This window comes from Perognathus longimembris, chromosome 3 (genome assembly GCF_023159225.1).
Source record: "Perognathus longimembris pacificus isolate PPM17 chromosome 3, ASM2315922v1, whole genome shotgun sequence".
In the NCBI taxonomy this organism is placed as follows: Eukaryota; Metazoa; Chordata; class Mammalia; order Rodentia; family Heteromyidae; genus Perognathus; species Perognathus longimembris.
The window spans coordinates 63651341-63667771 of record NC_063163.1 but is presented as its reverse complement, the minus strand read 5'-3'; the positions used below and the strand labels follow the sequence as shown (position 1 = coordinate 63667771).

General features: G+C 38.6%; 1 protein-coding gene across 2 annotated transcripts in view; it reads right to left on the bottom strand.

Moving 5' to 3' along the window:
- The window catches only part of LOC125348460 (zinc finger MYM-type protein 2), a 94307-nt gene that overhangs the window by 38463 nt on the left and 39413 nt on the right, over window positions 1-16431 (bottom strand). For both annotated transcript variants that reach the window (XM_048341685.1, XM_048341686.1), the window contains 5 exons: window positions 15456-15741; window positions 12297-12462; window positions 10749-10961; window positions 5504-5575; window positions 1593-1743 (listed from right to left, as the gene is read on the bottom strand). In XM_048341685.1, coding sequence (XP_048197642.1) covers window positions 1593-1743; window positions 5504-5575; window positions 10749-10961; window positions 12297-12462; window positions 15456-15741 — 888 coding nt within the window. The remainder of the gene's footprint in view (window positions 1-1592; window positions 1744-5503; window positions 5576-10748; window positions 10962-12296; window positions 12463-15455; window positions 15742-16431) is intronic.

The window sequence follows — 16431 nt, the reverse complement described above, 5'->3', positions numbered from 1 at the left end:
CATAGAAAATAGAAAAAGCCAGAAGTGGCGCTGTGGCTCAAGTGGCAGAGTGCTAGCCTTGAGCAAAAAGAAGCCAGGGACAGTGCTCAGGCTCTGAGTTCAAGCCCCAGGACTTGCAAAATATATATGTATGTATGTATATATATGTATGTATGTATGTATGTATGTATGTATGTATGTATGTATGTATATACTGACAGAGGGAAGAGGTGACACTGTCTGAAAGAAATGTACTAATTATTTGACTTACCACCATTATAACAATACAAAAGACACCGGGGTCTCACACCTGTAACCCTAGCTACTCAGAAGGCTGAGAGATGAGGCTTGTGGTTCCAAGCCAGCCCAGGCAGGAAAGTCCATGAGGCTCTTTTCTCCAATTAACCACCAGAAAGTGGAACTGCAGCTCAAAGTGGAAGAGTGTTAGCCTTGAGCAAAAGAAGCTCAGGGACAGTGCCCAGGCCCAGAGCCAAGCCCCAGGACCAGCAAAATAAGTAACAAAATAAATAAATAAATTTTTAAAGAGACTGACACTGGGGTTGGGAATATGACCTAGTAGTAAAGTGCTTGCCTCACATACATGATGCTCTGGGTTCGATTCCGCAGGACCACATATATAGAAAACGGCCAGAAGTGGCGCTGTGGCTCAAGTGGTAAAGTGCTAGCCTTGAGCAAAAAGAAGCCAGGGACAATGCTCAAGGCCCTGAGTCCTAGGCCCCAGCACTGGCAAAAAAAAAAAAAAGAAGAAGAAGAAAGAAACATACTCATTACCTGACTTATAAAACAGTAACCACTCTGTACATCACCTATATCCTAACAATTGGGGGTTGGTGTGGGAGAGCCCCCCCCCCCCCCGTCCTGGGGCTTGAACTCAGGGCCTGAGTGCTATCCCTGAACCTCTTTGGGCTCAAAGTTAGCACTCTACCACTTGAGTCACAGCTCCACTTCCGGTGTTTTTGAGTAGCTTTTTAGAGATTAGAATTTCAGAGGACTTTTCTGCCTAGGCCGGCTTCAAACTGTGATCCTTAGATCTCAGCCTCTTGAGTAGCTAGGATTACAGGCATAAGCCATCGGTTCCTGGCTATAATTTTTCTTTCTTTTTTTTTTTTTTTTGGGGGGGGGCAGTCCTGGGGCTTCAATTCAGGGCCTAAGCACTGTCCCTGGCTTCTTTTTACTCAAAGCTAGCGCTCTACCTCTTGAGCCACAGCGCCACTTCCAGCCTTTTCTGTTTATGTGGTGCTGAGGAATAGAACTCAGGGCTTTGTGCATGCTAGGCAAGCACTCTACAGTTAAACCACATTCCCAGCCCCTATAATGACATTATTTTTAATTAAAATTCTTTTCAAAAGACTGGGATGTCTCTAAAACAAACATGGATACATTCAAAATCTGCTTTAGTGTTGAACTAACAATTGAGGTAAATGCGTAACTACAAAGAGAACATCAGTATATTTAAAAAGTAAAAATTCAGAAGGATCAAATTTATTGTAACAACTTGCAAAGAAGGAACTTAGTACAAGCAAAATAAATAAAAGAAAAAAATTAGTAATTATACTACAAGTTTTTACTTTCCAAATACCTGAAAGACTTACTTTGGGATTTTGCATATTTTGTCTTGTGACTGTTCATGCAAGCAGTTGAACAATATGGCTCCATATATCCATTTGGACCTATACACTGAGTCATATCAAAAAACCTGCACTGTGTCCGGCAACCAGTACAAGTTGTCAATTTTCCATATTTCTAAAATGTAAAACATAAAACTAATTTTAAAATTTGACTAGAAAAAAAATATATATTCTTCATCTCCCCATATTTTTCCCTTGAGACATGGTCTTGGTATGTATCCCAGGCTAGCCTCAAACTCCTGATCCTTGTGCCTCAGTCTCCTAAGCACTAGAATTACAAGCACAAATCTTCATTACACATTTGGTGCTACAAGAATAATCATTTAACATCTATTCAGTTTCAGAGTCACAAGTCTTTACCTACCTAGGTAACCTATCAGTTTTATGACTACTAAACTAGGTTCAAATATTTCAATTATCATCAGCTACTTCTCTGTAATTTAGGTTAAGAGTTATCTCTACATGTAAATAAAAGTTTAAAGAGACAGCTATTCGGAGGCTGAGATCTGAGGATTATGGTTAGGAGCCAACTCTCAGCAGGAAAATCTGTGAGTCCTATTCCAATTAACCACCAAAAAAAAACCCTGGAAATAGAGCTGTGTTGTCACTCAAGTGGTAGAGTACTAGCCTTGAGCAGAAAAGCTCAGGGGAGGAATGCCCAAGCACCAGAGTTAAAGACCCATGATTGGCATAAAAAGGAAAAAGGGAGGGGGGGAGAGGAGAGGAAGGGAAAGGGGGAGGAGGAGGGGGGAGATGCAAAGGGGGCAGGGGAGGGGTCTTAAATTATACCTATGCTCTGTTGTGTTTTTTTTTTCTTAAGGTATTATATTGTGGTTTCAAACCTGGGCCTTGTACTAGGCAGATGGCTAGCTACTTGAATTATGCTCCCAGCCCTTTTTTGCTTTATTTTTAGATAATACCTCATGGTTTTTGCCTGGGGTGTCCTCAGACTGCCATCTTTCTGTCTACTACCAACACTTGCCAAGTAACTAGGATTACAGCTTGTAAACCACCTAGCCACGTATGACCTTTTTAATTTGTTATGTCTCATCTTTAAACCCCTTTCTTCCATCTTCCTTACTTCCTCCCACTCTGGGGGTCCTCCTCCTCCTCTCTTTTTGGCAAGGCCTGGGTGATATCCCTGAGCTTTTGTACTCAAGGCCAGTGCTCTAGCACTTGAGCAACTGCACTTCTGGCTTTTTTGGTAGTTAATTGGAGATAAAAGTCTCAGATTTCCTGCTTGAGCTGGCTATCTCAGAACCTAGAATCCTAGCTGCTCTGACTAGGCATGAACAACTGGTACCCAGCACAATTATCTATCACATACATCTGTTACTTTGATAGTTTTCAAAATTTCTAATGGATAATAGATACTAAAAATGATGGATTCATAACAATATCATGGCAAATACTTGTAAGACCAATACTAGGGAAGCTGAGGCAGGAAAATCTAGAGTTGGAGGCCAGCCTGGGCTATACAGGCTAAACATGTCTCAATGCATAAATACATACACACACAAAGAAAAGTGGGTTTAAAGTTTGTTGAACGAGGTATTTACAGTTCCAAATACACTCCCCAGCTCCCCCCAAAATTTTAACCATAGATGTAGGGAACAGTAGCAAAATTACTTAGGAGAAATTGGTTAAATAGCCCCTTAAACAAACAAAGCAAGTTACATATAGTAATGTGAGAGACATTAGGCATCATGTGTCTCCTGATAAATATGGACCTAATGACACATTATCACAAGATAAACGTTTCAAATATATTATCTTCATGAATTCTGAGAAAGTACTGGACAAACACAAACTGACAGGCATTCTACAAAATGACCTATAGTACTATTCAAAACTATCAAGACCATGAAAGATTAAAAACTGAAGAGCTGTTTAAATAATTCCCAATTGTGGGCGAAACAAACTAGTCTTAATTTTACATCTCTAACACCTAGAAAACTAGGCAAATGAGATGAAATAACTGTTCTTACTATACAATTCTCTAAGAAAAGGGAAACAAATGAAGTCAGCCCTACAGATACCAAAGCATGTAGACTAAAGGCAGTTAGGTGATGGAGGTACAAATCAAAACCAAGTAATCTCACTGGGTTGAAAAACAGATGAAGCTCTCAACCAGAATCTGGGAGTAGGGGCTGGGGATATGGCCTAGTGGCAAGAGTGCTCGCCTCGTACACATGAAGCCCTCGGTTCGATTCCCCAGCACCACATGGCTAGAAGTGGCGTTGCGGCTCAAGTGGCAGAGTGCTAGCCTTGAGCAAAAAGAAGCCAGGGACAGTGCTCAGGCCCTGAGTCCAAGGCCCAGGACTGGCAAAAAAAAAAAAGGGGGGGACAGAATCTGGGAGTAATGAAAACAAGAGAACTACATAAAAAAGAATTGTGACCATCTAAAGAAGAGGTCCTCTTAAAAGAAGCATATGAGACAGACTTTTGTTAGTTCTTATCAATTCTCATTTATAATAATTTTACTTCCATCTCACAGTTCAAAAAAAGTATATAATGTTCTTGCTAGCAGATTTGTAATCTATGTTCTATAAATGCACTCTTGCCTTTTTTTAGTTATATGCAAAGCAGAAGACATTAAGCATTCCTGTGATATTTTACATAGAATTGTTTTGTTTTTTGCCAGTCTTGGGGCTTGAACTCAGGGCCTGACCAATGGCCCTGGCTTCTTTTTGCTCAAGGCTAGTACTCTACCACTTGAGCCACAGCACCACTTCCAGCTTTTTCTATATATGTGATGTGAGGAATCGAACCCAGGGCTTCTTGTATACGAGGCAAGCACTTTACCACTAGGCCATATTCCCAGCCCCTGGAGTAGTTTTATGCATCAAACATGTTATTAGAACTTTATCATAACATTAAATTATTTTAAGGTCGAACCTTGTACAAGTATTTATAAATACTTGTTAATAGTGCCCCTTCCCAAACAATAAAAGAACTATGCAGTCTTCAACAAGCATTTCTCCATCTCTTATAAATATAAATCTCAATATTGTCTGTCATAAATCCTTTCCTATATTTGCTGATTTCAGGGTATTATATAATCTACTTCATACAAATTTTAGTAGAGTAAAATTTCAGAAGCTACTTCTTGATATATAGAAAATAAAGCTAAACTGTAAAAATAAATAAATGAGGTGAGAGAAATTACTTTGCATATATGTGGGAACATAACAATTGAGGGCAAACTAAGAGCCATAGAACCACATTGAAAGAAGCCAGCTAGAGTGGTCAATGCCTGTAACCCAACCACTTAAGAGACTGAGGTAAGGAGGATCTTGATTTCAAACCACATCCAGGTTACACAGTGAAACTATAAATAAAAATTTCCAAAATAGCCAGGTGCCAGTGGCTACTCAGGAGGCTGGGATCAGAGGCTCATGGTTCTAAGCCAGCTTGGGCAGGAAAATCCATGAGACTCTTACCTCCAATTAACCTGCATAAAGGTAGAAGTGGAATTATGTCTAACTCAAGTGGTAGACCATTAGCCTTGAGCAAAAGGGCTTGTCAATAGCACCCCAAGCCCTGAGTTCAAGCCTCAGGACCAGAAAAAGTCAAAAATAGCTATCAAAAGTTCATCAGATGACACAGCCTCACAGTTTTAAGATGGCAAATAAGCCAAATAATTGTTTTCTTTAACTAAAAACAAAACAAGAACGATCAAGAAAAAAAAAACCCTACAAAATGCAGCAGGTAGAGGAAAAGTGGGAGAAAAGGAAAGGAGGGGGGAAGCAATTATGAGTAAGTTTTACCATACTTAAAAGATTTATATAACTTTTCCACATACACACGGTAATTAATGGTGCTTGAAAATATACTTAGTACATGTCTTAAATCCCCTCTCCTTTCCTGCTTACCTCAGGCTGCATTAAGAAAGAGTCCTGCATATGTTCACGAACTTCCTTCAGGAAGCTTGGGTGGCTACCTACCTAAAAAAGATTTTAAAAGACTTTATAAACACACAATGGAAGGCTGCCAGATTCAAGGTAAGTAAGTATTCCACAAAAGCTCCTTTCACAAGGATAGGGGGATAAAGGAACCCTACTGCACTGTTGATGGGAATGTACGTCACATCACAAGAATACCATCAAGAAGACACTTGCACATCCATATTCATACTTTTCACAATAGCCAAGTTGTGCAAACAGCCCAGAAGCCTTACAATAAATGAGTAGATAAAAAAAAGAAAGGTGGTACCTATACACAGTGGAATTTTACACAGCCATTAGATATTGTGTCATTTGCAGGGAAATGGATGGACCTAGAACAAATTATGTTAAGTGAGGTAAGCCAAGCTCAGACAAATGGCACGTGTTTCCTCTCATATGCAGAAGCAAGATCTAAAATACACCAGGACATGATTAATTATACAGGCCTCTAGGCATTCACAGTGAGACCAACGGAGGATACTTTTAGATTAACAGAAAGCCACAATGCCTATATGCACCTGATCATACAGAATAATATTTATCAAAATGAACTCTAGGAGATAGAGACAAGAGGCTTTTTTTTTCCTTTTTTGCTTTTTTTTTTTTTTTTTTTTTTTGGTCCTGTTTGTTTATGTCTTTGGGAGTGTAAGAGAAAGCAAAGATGGGGCTGGGAATATGGCCTAGTGGCAAGAGTGCTTGCCTCTAATACATGAAGCCCTGGGTTCGATTTCCCAGCACCACATATACAGAAAATGGCCACAAGTGGCGCTGTGGCTCAAGTGGCAGAGTGCTAGCCTTGAACAAAAAGAAACCAGGAACAGTGCTCAGGCCTTGAGTCCAAGCCCCAGGACTGGCAGGAGAGAGAGAGAGAGAGAGAGAGAGAGAGAGAGAGAGAGAGAGAACAAAGAAATAAAGGGGAAGAAAGGTGAATATGCAGAAAAGTTACTCATTGAACACTACAATGAAAATGAACATACAACTTGTGGGGGTAGGATGGGAGGGAAAAACTGGGTGAGGGAAGGGGTGACACTGTCCAAAAAGAAATGTACTTTTTACCTGACTTATGTAACTGTAACCCCTCTGTACATCACCTTTATAGTAACAATAAAAAAAATTTAAGTTCCTTTTAATGATTTATTAAGACTCATAAATTCATTTCAACTTTTAAAAATATCTAACTAGAAGAGAGCAAAGGAAGGGTGACACGGTCCAAAAGTAAAGGTACTCATTATCTGATTTATGAAACTGTAACCCCTCTGTACAAAATCTGTATTATAACAATTTTCAAAAAAAATTATTGCCTATCTAAGCCAGGCAAATGTGACTCGCGCCTGTAATATTAGCTACTCAGAAGGTACCATAATAAAAATGATGATAATACAAAGAACACAAGACATTCTATATCTATTAGATTAGAATCACTTGGTGTCAGTAGATGTCATACAGTAATAGTGAGAATTTCTTAGTCCTTTCAGTCAGGGTGGTATCAGCTATGGAATCAGAACTCCATAACATTTTACAATAACAATGGAGGCCAAGCAGAGAGGCTGGAATTCTACCTGGCAATAATGAGGCTTATGGCATTCTATCCCCTGCCAGAACACTGTCAAATGAAGACAGCTAAAATAGAAGGTTTAAAGATCCAGAGCTAACCCAAATTTTATTCAAAAATCATTACAAGAAAACTACAATTCAAATTTAAGACCATCCTCAACACCACAAAAGCAAACAAAACCTTAAAATTCAATAAATTTAAAGACAACAAATGCCAATATCAAAACTGCAAAAGATGCTAGCTAGACCTATCTGGCAGATAATAAAAGTGATCTTAAGAACACTTCAATTAGTTGGGAATGGTAGCACACACCACACCTATAATGTGCTACAGCTACATAGTGAAACTACTTCCAACAAAACAACCTCAAGAAGCAAAAAAACACAAATGAAAATTTTAACATTCAGGTCACTGAAGTCCTAAAAAGACAGGAAAAGAGAAGACCTGGCCAGAAAAATTCTCAAAGAAAATACTGTTTCAAAAATGTCTCAACTGGGGCTGGGAATATGGCCTAGAGGCAAGGGTGCCCGCCTCACATACATGAAGCCCTGGGTTCAATTCCTCAGCACCACATATATAGAAAAGGCCAGGAGTGGCACTGTGGCTCAAGTGGTAGAGTGCTAGCCTTGAGCAAAAGGAAACCAGGGACAGTGCTCAGGCCTTGAGTCCCAGCCCCAGGACTCGCAAAAAAAAAATGTCTCAACTGGACTGGGAAGGTCGCTTGGTGGTGGAGTGCTTGCCTAACACACATGAAGCCCTTGGTTTGATTCCTGAGTACCACATAAATAGAAAAGGCCAGAAGTGGCACAGTGGCTCAAGTGGTACAATGCTAGCCTTAAGCAAAAGAAGCTCAGGAACAGTATCCTTTGTTCAAGCACCGAGACTAGCATAAAAAGAAGTCTCAACTTAGGCAAAAGATGTAATTATAGGTAGAAGCTGAGCAAACCACAGAAACACAAAGACAAATTACAACTTGCTAACAATGAAAGACAAAGCATAAAATCTTAAAACTAGGGAAAAAATGTAAAGGGGGTGGCACACATAACTTATTGGAAAAATACAATGAACATGAAGCTTAGAGCCAGGTGGCTGGTGGCTCATGCCTATAGCCCTAATGAAGATCTCAATATGAAGCCAACATTCTTTCTCCAGGCTGCATGCGTGTTGTATGCGCACGTGCACACACACACACGCTCTTTCCCCTCACAGCCAGTGTTCTACTACTTAAAACCATGCCTCCAATTTTGACATTTTGCTGGTTACCTGGAGATGGAGCCTCTTGAACTTTTCTGCCCAGGCTGACTTCCAAGGATGCTCAAATTTTGGCCTCCTGGGCAGACAGGATTGCAGGCATGAGCCACCAGTGCCTGGCTAAGGAACAAAACTTTGACTATAGTGGCTATACTCAAGCAAACACCACTGATTCTAGCCCCATTCACATAAGAAAAGGCCAAGAGAACCTAGACTGCCATCAAGAACTGACTATAACAAGATCCCTCACCCAAGAAACCCCACCCCCCAAAAAAAAAAGAAGAAAAAGAAATGGTACAAAGATTTAATAGGACAATAGTACGTGTGTAAAGGGAGAGTCTAACCATTTTCAAGTCAAAACTCAAGTATGAAACCCAAACTTCTACTCTACAGTAATAAGATATGTTCCACTACCAGTCTCTCCTATCCCAACCCCAGCAAGAAATTGTACTGAGGTAGTCTGACCCAACATAAAGTCAAAACATTCATTACCAGTAACAAGGCAAAAATAAGATTACACAGTCTGAGGATAACAACGAAGAAAACAAGCAGAAACAAAGAAATGTAAACAAAGCCTAAGTGGCCTATGGACTAAGATAAGGTAGATCATGTCAGTTGTGGTGGCTCCCCAAAATTGGGAGAGACTAAAGCGGGAGGACAAAGAATTCAAGTTAGAGCTACATAGGAAGAGCTTGTCTCATAAACAACAACAACCAAAAAAAAAACAGACCAACATGTACATCATTAGACTTCCAGAAGGAAAGCAACTGAAAATGGACATACAATAAGAGTTCTCAGTCATTTGTAACATAATGCAAATTAAAACAACACTGAAGATACAATTTTCATCAATTAATGTTCTATTGGTAAGGGGACCAAAAAAAAAACAAAACACAGGCACCTCGCTATATTATTGAAAAGAATGTAAAAGGGTACAACTCCAGAAGAGTTAAACAATATCCAACAGACATTGCTAGCATAGCTAGATAATCATGTTCCTCAAAATCTACTCTAAAGGGCTGGGGATATGGCCTAGTGGCAAGAGTGCTTGCATTGTATACATGAAGCCCTGGGTTCAATTCCCCAGCACCACATATATAGAAAATGGCCAGAAGGGGCGCTGTGGCTCAAGTGGCAGAGTGCTAGTCTTGAGCAAAAAGAAGCCAGGGACAGTGCTCAGGCCCTGAGTCCAAGGCCCAGGACTGCCCCCCCCCCCAAAAAAAAACCTACTCTAAAAGTGTATCTTTCCAAATATAGCATAAAATAGTTAACAGGTATTCATCATCTATTATTCTGTAATGGTAAGACTCAACATTACCAATCAACAACAGTAAATTGATCAAGTAAATTAGTGCACAGCTCAAGATTGTCATATACTGGGAGTCACAGGTAAGACCATGACGCTTTGGAAATATTTCCACTATGGCTAAGTTAGGTTACCAATACTAAGCTGATGAAGAAATAAATGAGAAACACACATAAAAAGCATGTATTTATACATACATAATTCCCACTACACAAATGTAATAATACCACAACAATGAACATTATTAAAATGTAATATAAGCCAGGAAGGGTAGTGCAGGCCAATAATCTCAGCACTGGGACGTTGAGGCTTAGGGATCACAAGTTGGAGGCTACCCTGGACTATCTAGAGACCCTAGTCTCAAAAAAAGGAAAGTAACAAGTGATGTATTTGTACTATCTCCATTTTTATATAATATTAAGTATTAAACTATATCTTCCTCCTACCCTCCTAAATGAAATTCCTGCCTTAAAACTCCAATCTTCAGCAAGGGGCCGGCCAGGGGCTCACAACTATAATCCTAGCTACTCAAAAATCAGAAATCTGAGAATGATGGTTCAAAGCCAGCCTGAAGCAAGAAGATCTGTGAGACTCGTATCTCCCCCTAACCAACAAAAAGACCAAAGCAGAGTTGTGGCTCAAGTGGTAGAGCAGTAGCCTTGAGCGAAACAAAACAAAACAAAAAAACCAGGGATAGTGCCTAGGCTCTGAGTTCAAGCCAGAGGACTGACATAACAAAAAAGATTGAAATTAGCCTTAAAATTTAAATAAGAGAACTAGCTTTTAATATTCTAAATAATTGTAGATCCTCTAAAAGTGGTAAAAATGAAAAGTGATGGGGATTAGCATGAAATCTCACTTACCATTACATGTAAGATCATAAGTTTATTTCCAATGATCTATATAATGTATTCATTTCAGAAAGGTAATATTCATGACATGAAGACAATAATGGAACTGAATGAGGATCTTAAGATAAATCTGATTAATAAATGCTATTAGCAATAAAACTATCACAGTATATCCAAAACAATGTCCAATTTTAATAATACATAAATTACCTGTTTGTACTCACTGACACAACTTTGACAACAAAATCTTTTCTGTTGACCATCAATCACCAGAACGTTATTTCCAGCACCTTTACTAGGTAAATATTCTCCACACTGTTCACAGCAATTCATTATAAGACCATTGGCCATTCTATACCTATTAAAGCAGTGGTCACTACACAGCTTATGAGTCATATTTTTAAAACTAACTTCATGGCGGATCTAAAAGAAAAAAATAAATATTTTTTTAAAAAACAGACCTATGTTTAAGTAAATAACAAAAACGGACCAACAAAAATAAAATAGCCCCAATAAAACTTGTTTGGGAAAAATAAATAGCAAAATACATTTCATAATTCTTTGAATGTTTTCTTTCATACACACAAAAACAGATATATGACATTGAAGGAACAAAAGAGAAAAACACACAGCAACATCATCATGAGGTTCTTTAGAGATTAAAATGATAGGAAATAGTCTGGTACAAATGGCTCACACTTGCAATCCTAGCTACTCTCAGGAAGCTGAGATGTGGAGATTGAAGTTCAATGCCAGCTCAAGCAGAAAAGTCCATGTGATTCTTATCTTCAACTAACAACCAAAAGGCCAGAAAGAAGTAGAGGTACGGCTCAAGTGGTAGAGTGCTAGCCTTGAGCAAAAAGAAGCCAGGAACAATGCTCAGGACCTGAGTCCCAAGCCCCAAGACTGGCAAAAAAAAAAAAAAAAAACCAGAAAAAGGCCAAATTTAGGTATATTGATAAATAAATAGGTCTCCTGGAAATCTTTATAAAACTCCTAAAAGGAATTACAATAAAATGTTTATTTTAAAAAGGGGAGGAAGCAATTTACAAACAATTCAAATGAGGTATGTATAAACATGTTCCTTTTTCTTAGTATCATAATAATATGAATTTTAATATTTTCCCTCATGGTAACAACAGGCTGAGATCTAAGGATGGCGCTGCAAAGCAAGTCTAGGCAAGAAGAGTTCATAAGACTTTTATCCACAATTAGTCTCCAGAAAACCATACGTGGCACTGTGGCTCAATGTGGTAAAGCACTAGAGCCTTGAGCTAAAGAGCTCAGGAACAGCACCCAGACTGAGTTCAAGCCCCACAACCAAACAAACAAAAACAAAAAAGGCATGGGTAGTGCCAGGCCAGTGCCAAAAAGTTTAAAAACAAGAAGGAGGGGGGGGGGAGGGGGGAGAGAGGGGGAAGGGGGGAAGTAAATAAATTCCCTCCACTCCTAATTCCCACTAAGAGCACTCATCTGTCTTATGCAAAGTATTTAAAAAGTAACACATTACTAGAAAAATTTAAAAACCATCTGTAACATGATTTTTGCCTCTTGACTGCTTTGAAATCAAGAAAAAATATTTAACATAATTTTCCCAAGTCAACTCTCTATGGAAAAATGGAGTAACATGATGGGATATTCTTAAAGAGTTTATATATCCTTACTTTTAAAGAAACATGTATTGTTAAGGAGTACATAATAGCTATTAAAAATGTAAATCCTAGTTAGATCTAAATGATAAAGTATAAAAATACAAACCTCTGTTAGTTTACCACAGATTGTACATCTTGATTTATTTAGAGCTGCTTTAGTGGGATTCTGCTTGTCTTCATAGAGAGACAAACAAGATGTACTACAGAATTCCTGGAAGGACTCACTTGAATCCACTTGAGCAACAATAGTTCCTTTCATTGTAGTTATATCTCTGAAAAATACGAGGTACAACTTGAAGTAAAATTTCATTTTAAAAGAAACCAAATATAAGACTCCAACTGACATTTTTTTCATTTCTACAAATTGAATCATGGGAATAAAACACTATTTTTAGGCCTAGGAAACCACCTTTACTATAAAATATAGTTTCTGGGCAATAAAAACTTAGAAGTGAAGCTACTTAATAGTTGGGCATTCTGGTGGCCCACACCTATAATACTAGGGACTCAGGCTGAGATCTGAGTATTGTGGTTTGAAGCCAGTTAAGGCAGGAAAGTCCATGAGGCTTTTAACCACCAAAAAGCTGAAAATGGAGCTATGGCTCACAGTGGTAAAGCACTGGCCCTGAGCTCCTACCAAAGCTCAAGAAGTACAGACAGGCCCCTAGTGCAAGGATAAGCAACAAAATAAATCAACAAAGGAAAGAAAAAACATATATAAATTAAAAATATAAATAAAAAAGAAAAGCAAGCAAGTGAAACTATACTATTAAAACCTTAAATTCAGCAAATTGAAGGACTTAAAGCAGTTAGTAATTAATTACAAGGAGCCAATGTCAAGAACTAATTCATTTAAGGTTTACATTTATACAGCTCCCATTTAATTTCTCTCTCCATAGAAAGAGAACATATATTAAGAGGTAGAAACTCAAATCTTTTTTCCCCTTAAAGGAATTTACTCCAACTCCAGAACACTTTACTAACCATTTGACAGAGATATCCACCTCTAGAAATGTTAACACTTGATGACTTTTGAAGTTCAAATTCTGAATTTCAAATTATTGTTGTAATTAAGTCTATTTGTCAAGAAACCTAACCTCAAAACAACTGTTTCCCTATCATTTCCCTATACAATTCTTTAGTGCCAAAAAATCTAAAAGTAGCTTCTTGGATTGCTTCCAGAAATAATACAGAAAATCCACACAGCTATAACACTCTCATCTCCAATTAAACACCAAAAAACCAGAAGTGGAGCTGTGGCTCAAGTGGTAGACCACTAGACTTGATCCCAAAAGCTCAGGGAGAAAGCACCCAAACCCGTGAGTTCAGGCCCCAAGAAACACATACAGTTTAAAAAAAGGGAAAAAAAAGAACTATACAACTCGTGGAGATGGGAGGAGGGAATGAAAGAATGAGGGAACAGATAACACTGTACAAAAGTATATGTACTCAATACCTGAGCCAGGTATATATAAATGTATAACCCTTCTGTACATCACCTCTATAATAACAATAAAATAAATTTTAAATAAAGTCTACATGGTTTCACCTTTCACGTATTTCATCATAGTCTAATTATTTTTAATCAGTGAAGCCATGTCTAAAAATGACCAGGAAGAAGACCACATCTTATCTTTCAAGGCTAGCAAAAAAACTGGTTGGGGCTGGGAATATGGCCTAGTGGCAAGAGTGTTTGCCTCGTTTACATGAAGCCCTGGGTTCAATTCCCCAGCACAACATATATAGAGAACAGCCAGAAGTAGTGCTGTGGCTCAAGTGGCAGAGTGCTAACCTTGAGCAAAAAGAAGCCAGGGACAGTGCTCAGACCCTGAGTCCAAGCCCCAGGACTGGCCAAAAAAAAATTAATAAATTAAATTAAAAAAACAAAAACTGCTTGGTGCCAAGCTGGGTGCTGGTGGTTCATACTTATAATTCTAACTACTCAGGAAGCTGAGATCTGAGGATCAAGATTCAAAGCCAGGAAAGTCCATAAGATTCTTATCTCCAATTACCAGCAAAAAGCGAGAAGTAGAGCTATGGCTCAGGTGGTACAGCAGTAACCTTGAACATAAAAGCTTAGGGACTGTGCCCAGGCTGAGTTTACATCCCAGAGCCAGCACAAAATAGGGGGTGGTTGGTGGGGGGGGGGGGGGGGGGGAGAGCACAGGGTAACAGAAGAAAAATCGGGTACCTGAATCATAAAGCTATTAATTTCCAGTGAAACAATTAGATGAGAAACCAAAGATTTACTGACTTAAAATAATCTCACTCTGAAGACAGTGTAAAATCTGACCAATTTTAATTACAAAATATAGAAACTGTTTAACATTAGGCTAAATTCTTAAAGTAATATACTCAATATTGAGAATCATAGAATGTGTCTCTGATAAAGATGTACTGCACACATAAATGGGCCTTCTAAATTAAGCCTCCTTTTACAAGTATCAGAATAACAAAAACATGTACAATGTTAATAGTAGTAGTAATAATGATTAGCAGTAAAGCTCTTGTCTACCCAGTATGAATCCACTGGGTTTGACCTGAGCATCAAAAAACAAACAAAAATAATAATGTAAAGAATCATGTATTCCAGCAAATTCAAGGATTCCAATGGCGATTACAGTAAAAACTAATTACAACTCAGTGGCTCACACTTTAATCCTAGCTACTCAAGAAGCTGAGATATTGAAGATCATGAAAAAACAGCCCAGGTAAAAAAGAAGTGGAACTAGTGCACAGTGCCCACACCCTGAATTGAAGCCTCAGGACAATGTGCGTGCATACACACACCCACACAACTAATTACAAGAGACTATATATATAAATTAATCCCAACCCCTACCAAATAGGCAGACTTATCAAAAAACTACCTCAACTTGGAACACTTTCAAAGCCATGACACACTTGGGTGTGATTCAAGAATTTAAAGTACCTAAACCAATTTTTTTTTTTTTTTTGGCCAGTCCTGGGCCTTGGACTCAGGGCCTGAGCACTGTCCTTGGCTTCCTTTTTGCTCAAGGCTAGCACTCTGCCACTTGAGCTACAGCGCCACTTCTGGCCGTTTTCTGTATATGTGGTGCTGGGGAATCGAACCCAGGGCCTCATGTATACGAGGCAAGCTCTTTTGCCACTAGGCCATATCCCCAGCCCCCTTAACCAATTCTTGAAACATGGTAATTACCTCCAAGATTTTTATTCAAAATTTTCTTACAAATTTTACACCAATATTCAACAACATGGAATTATGCTGAAAGGTAAACCTTACTTTTTACACATAACACAGAGTTTCTTTGGAGCAGGCTTATGGGAGAAGGAAGAAAGGCAGGCAGTTGAACAAAAGAGGTGAGCTGATCCTTTTCGTTGATAAGCTGTCTGTCCCTTCTGTAAAGGTTTTTTGCAGTTTGCACACGTGACTTTAACTGGTTTAGTTGGTTGTTGTTGGGCTGAAGGCTGGAAAATTTGTTTAGGAAGCGAGGCCACTGGTGATAAAGAATCCACTCCTGGTTGTTTTTGATTTCGGGGAAATGATGCTGACTGGGAGATCCAAGAATCTTAAAAAAACACACAAGGAAAACAATGAAAAGAGTGTTTAAAACACACTGAAATTTAAACTAGAGATTAATTTTTTAACTTCCCCCTTTGGAAAAGTTTAAGATGTTAAAGCAGAACAAAAATTAACAAATAAGTATTTGAGTTTTGGATAGAAACTTCTAGCTCTCATTAACCATCTAAGAACACAGTTTGTATGTCAGTACTAGGGCTTGAACTCTGGGTCTTGTATTCTGGCTTAGCCTTTTCCTTCACATCTGGTACTCCATCACTTGAGCCATGCCTCTACTCTCCTATTGCAGCTTTTTGATGGTTATTGGATTAGAGTTCCCTAGATTTGTCTGCCAGGCTTGGCTTTGAACCGAGATACTCAGATCTTAGCAACCTGAGTAGCTAAAATTATGGGCATGAGCCACTAGCACCCCAAGAAAGAACATAGGTTTTAAGTGTCTCAAAACAAAAATAAGTAGATGAGGCAATACATGTCAATTAGCTCAATTTAGCTATTCCACAATTTATACATATTTCCAAATATACTTCATACATGATAAAAATAGTATTTGTGTCATAAAAATAAAAAAGGCACCGGTGGCTCATACCTGTAATCCTAGCTATTCAGGAAGCTGAGACCTAAGGATCGCAGTTCAAAGTCAGCCAGGGCAGGAAAAGTCCATGATACTCCAATTACCACC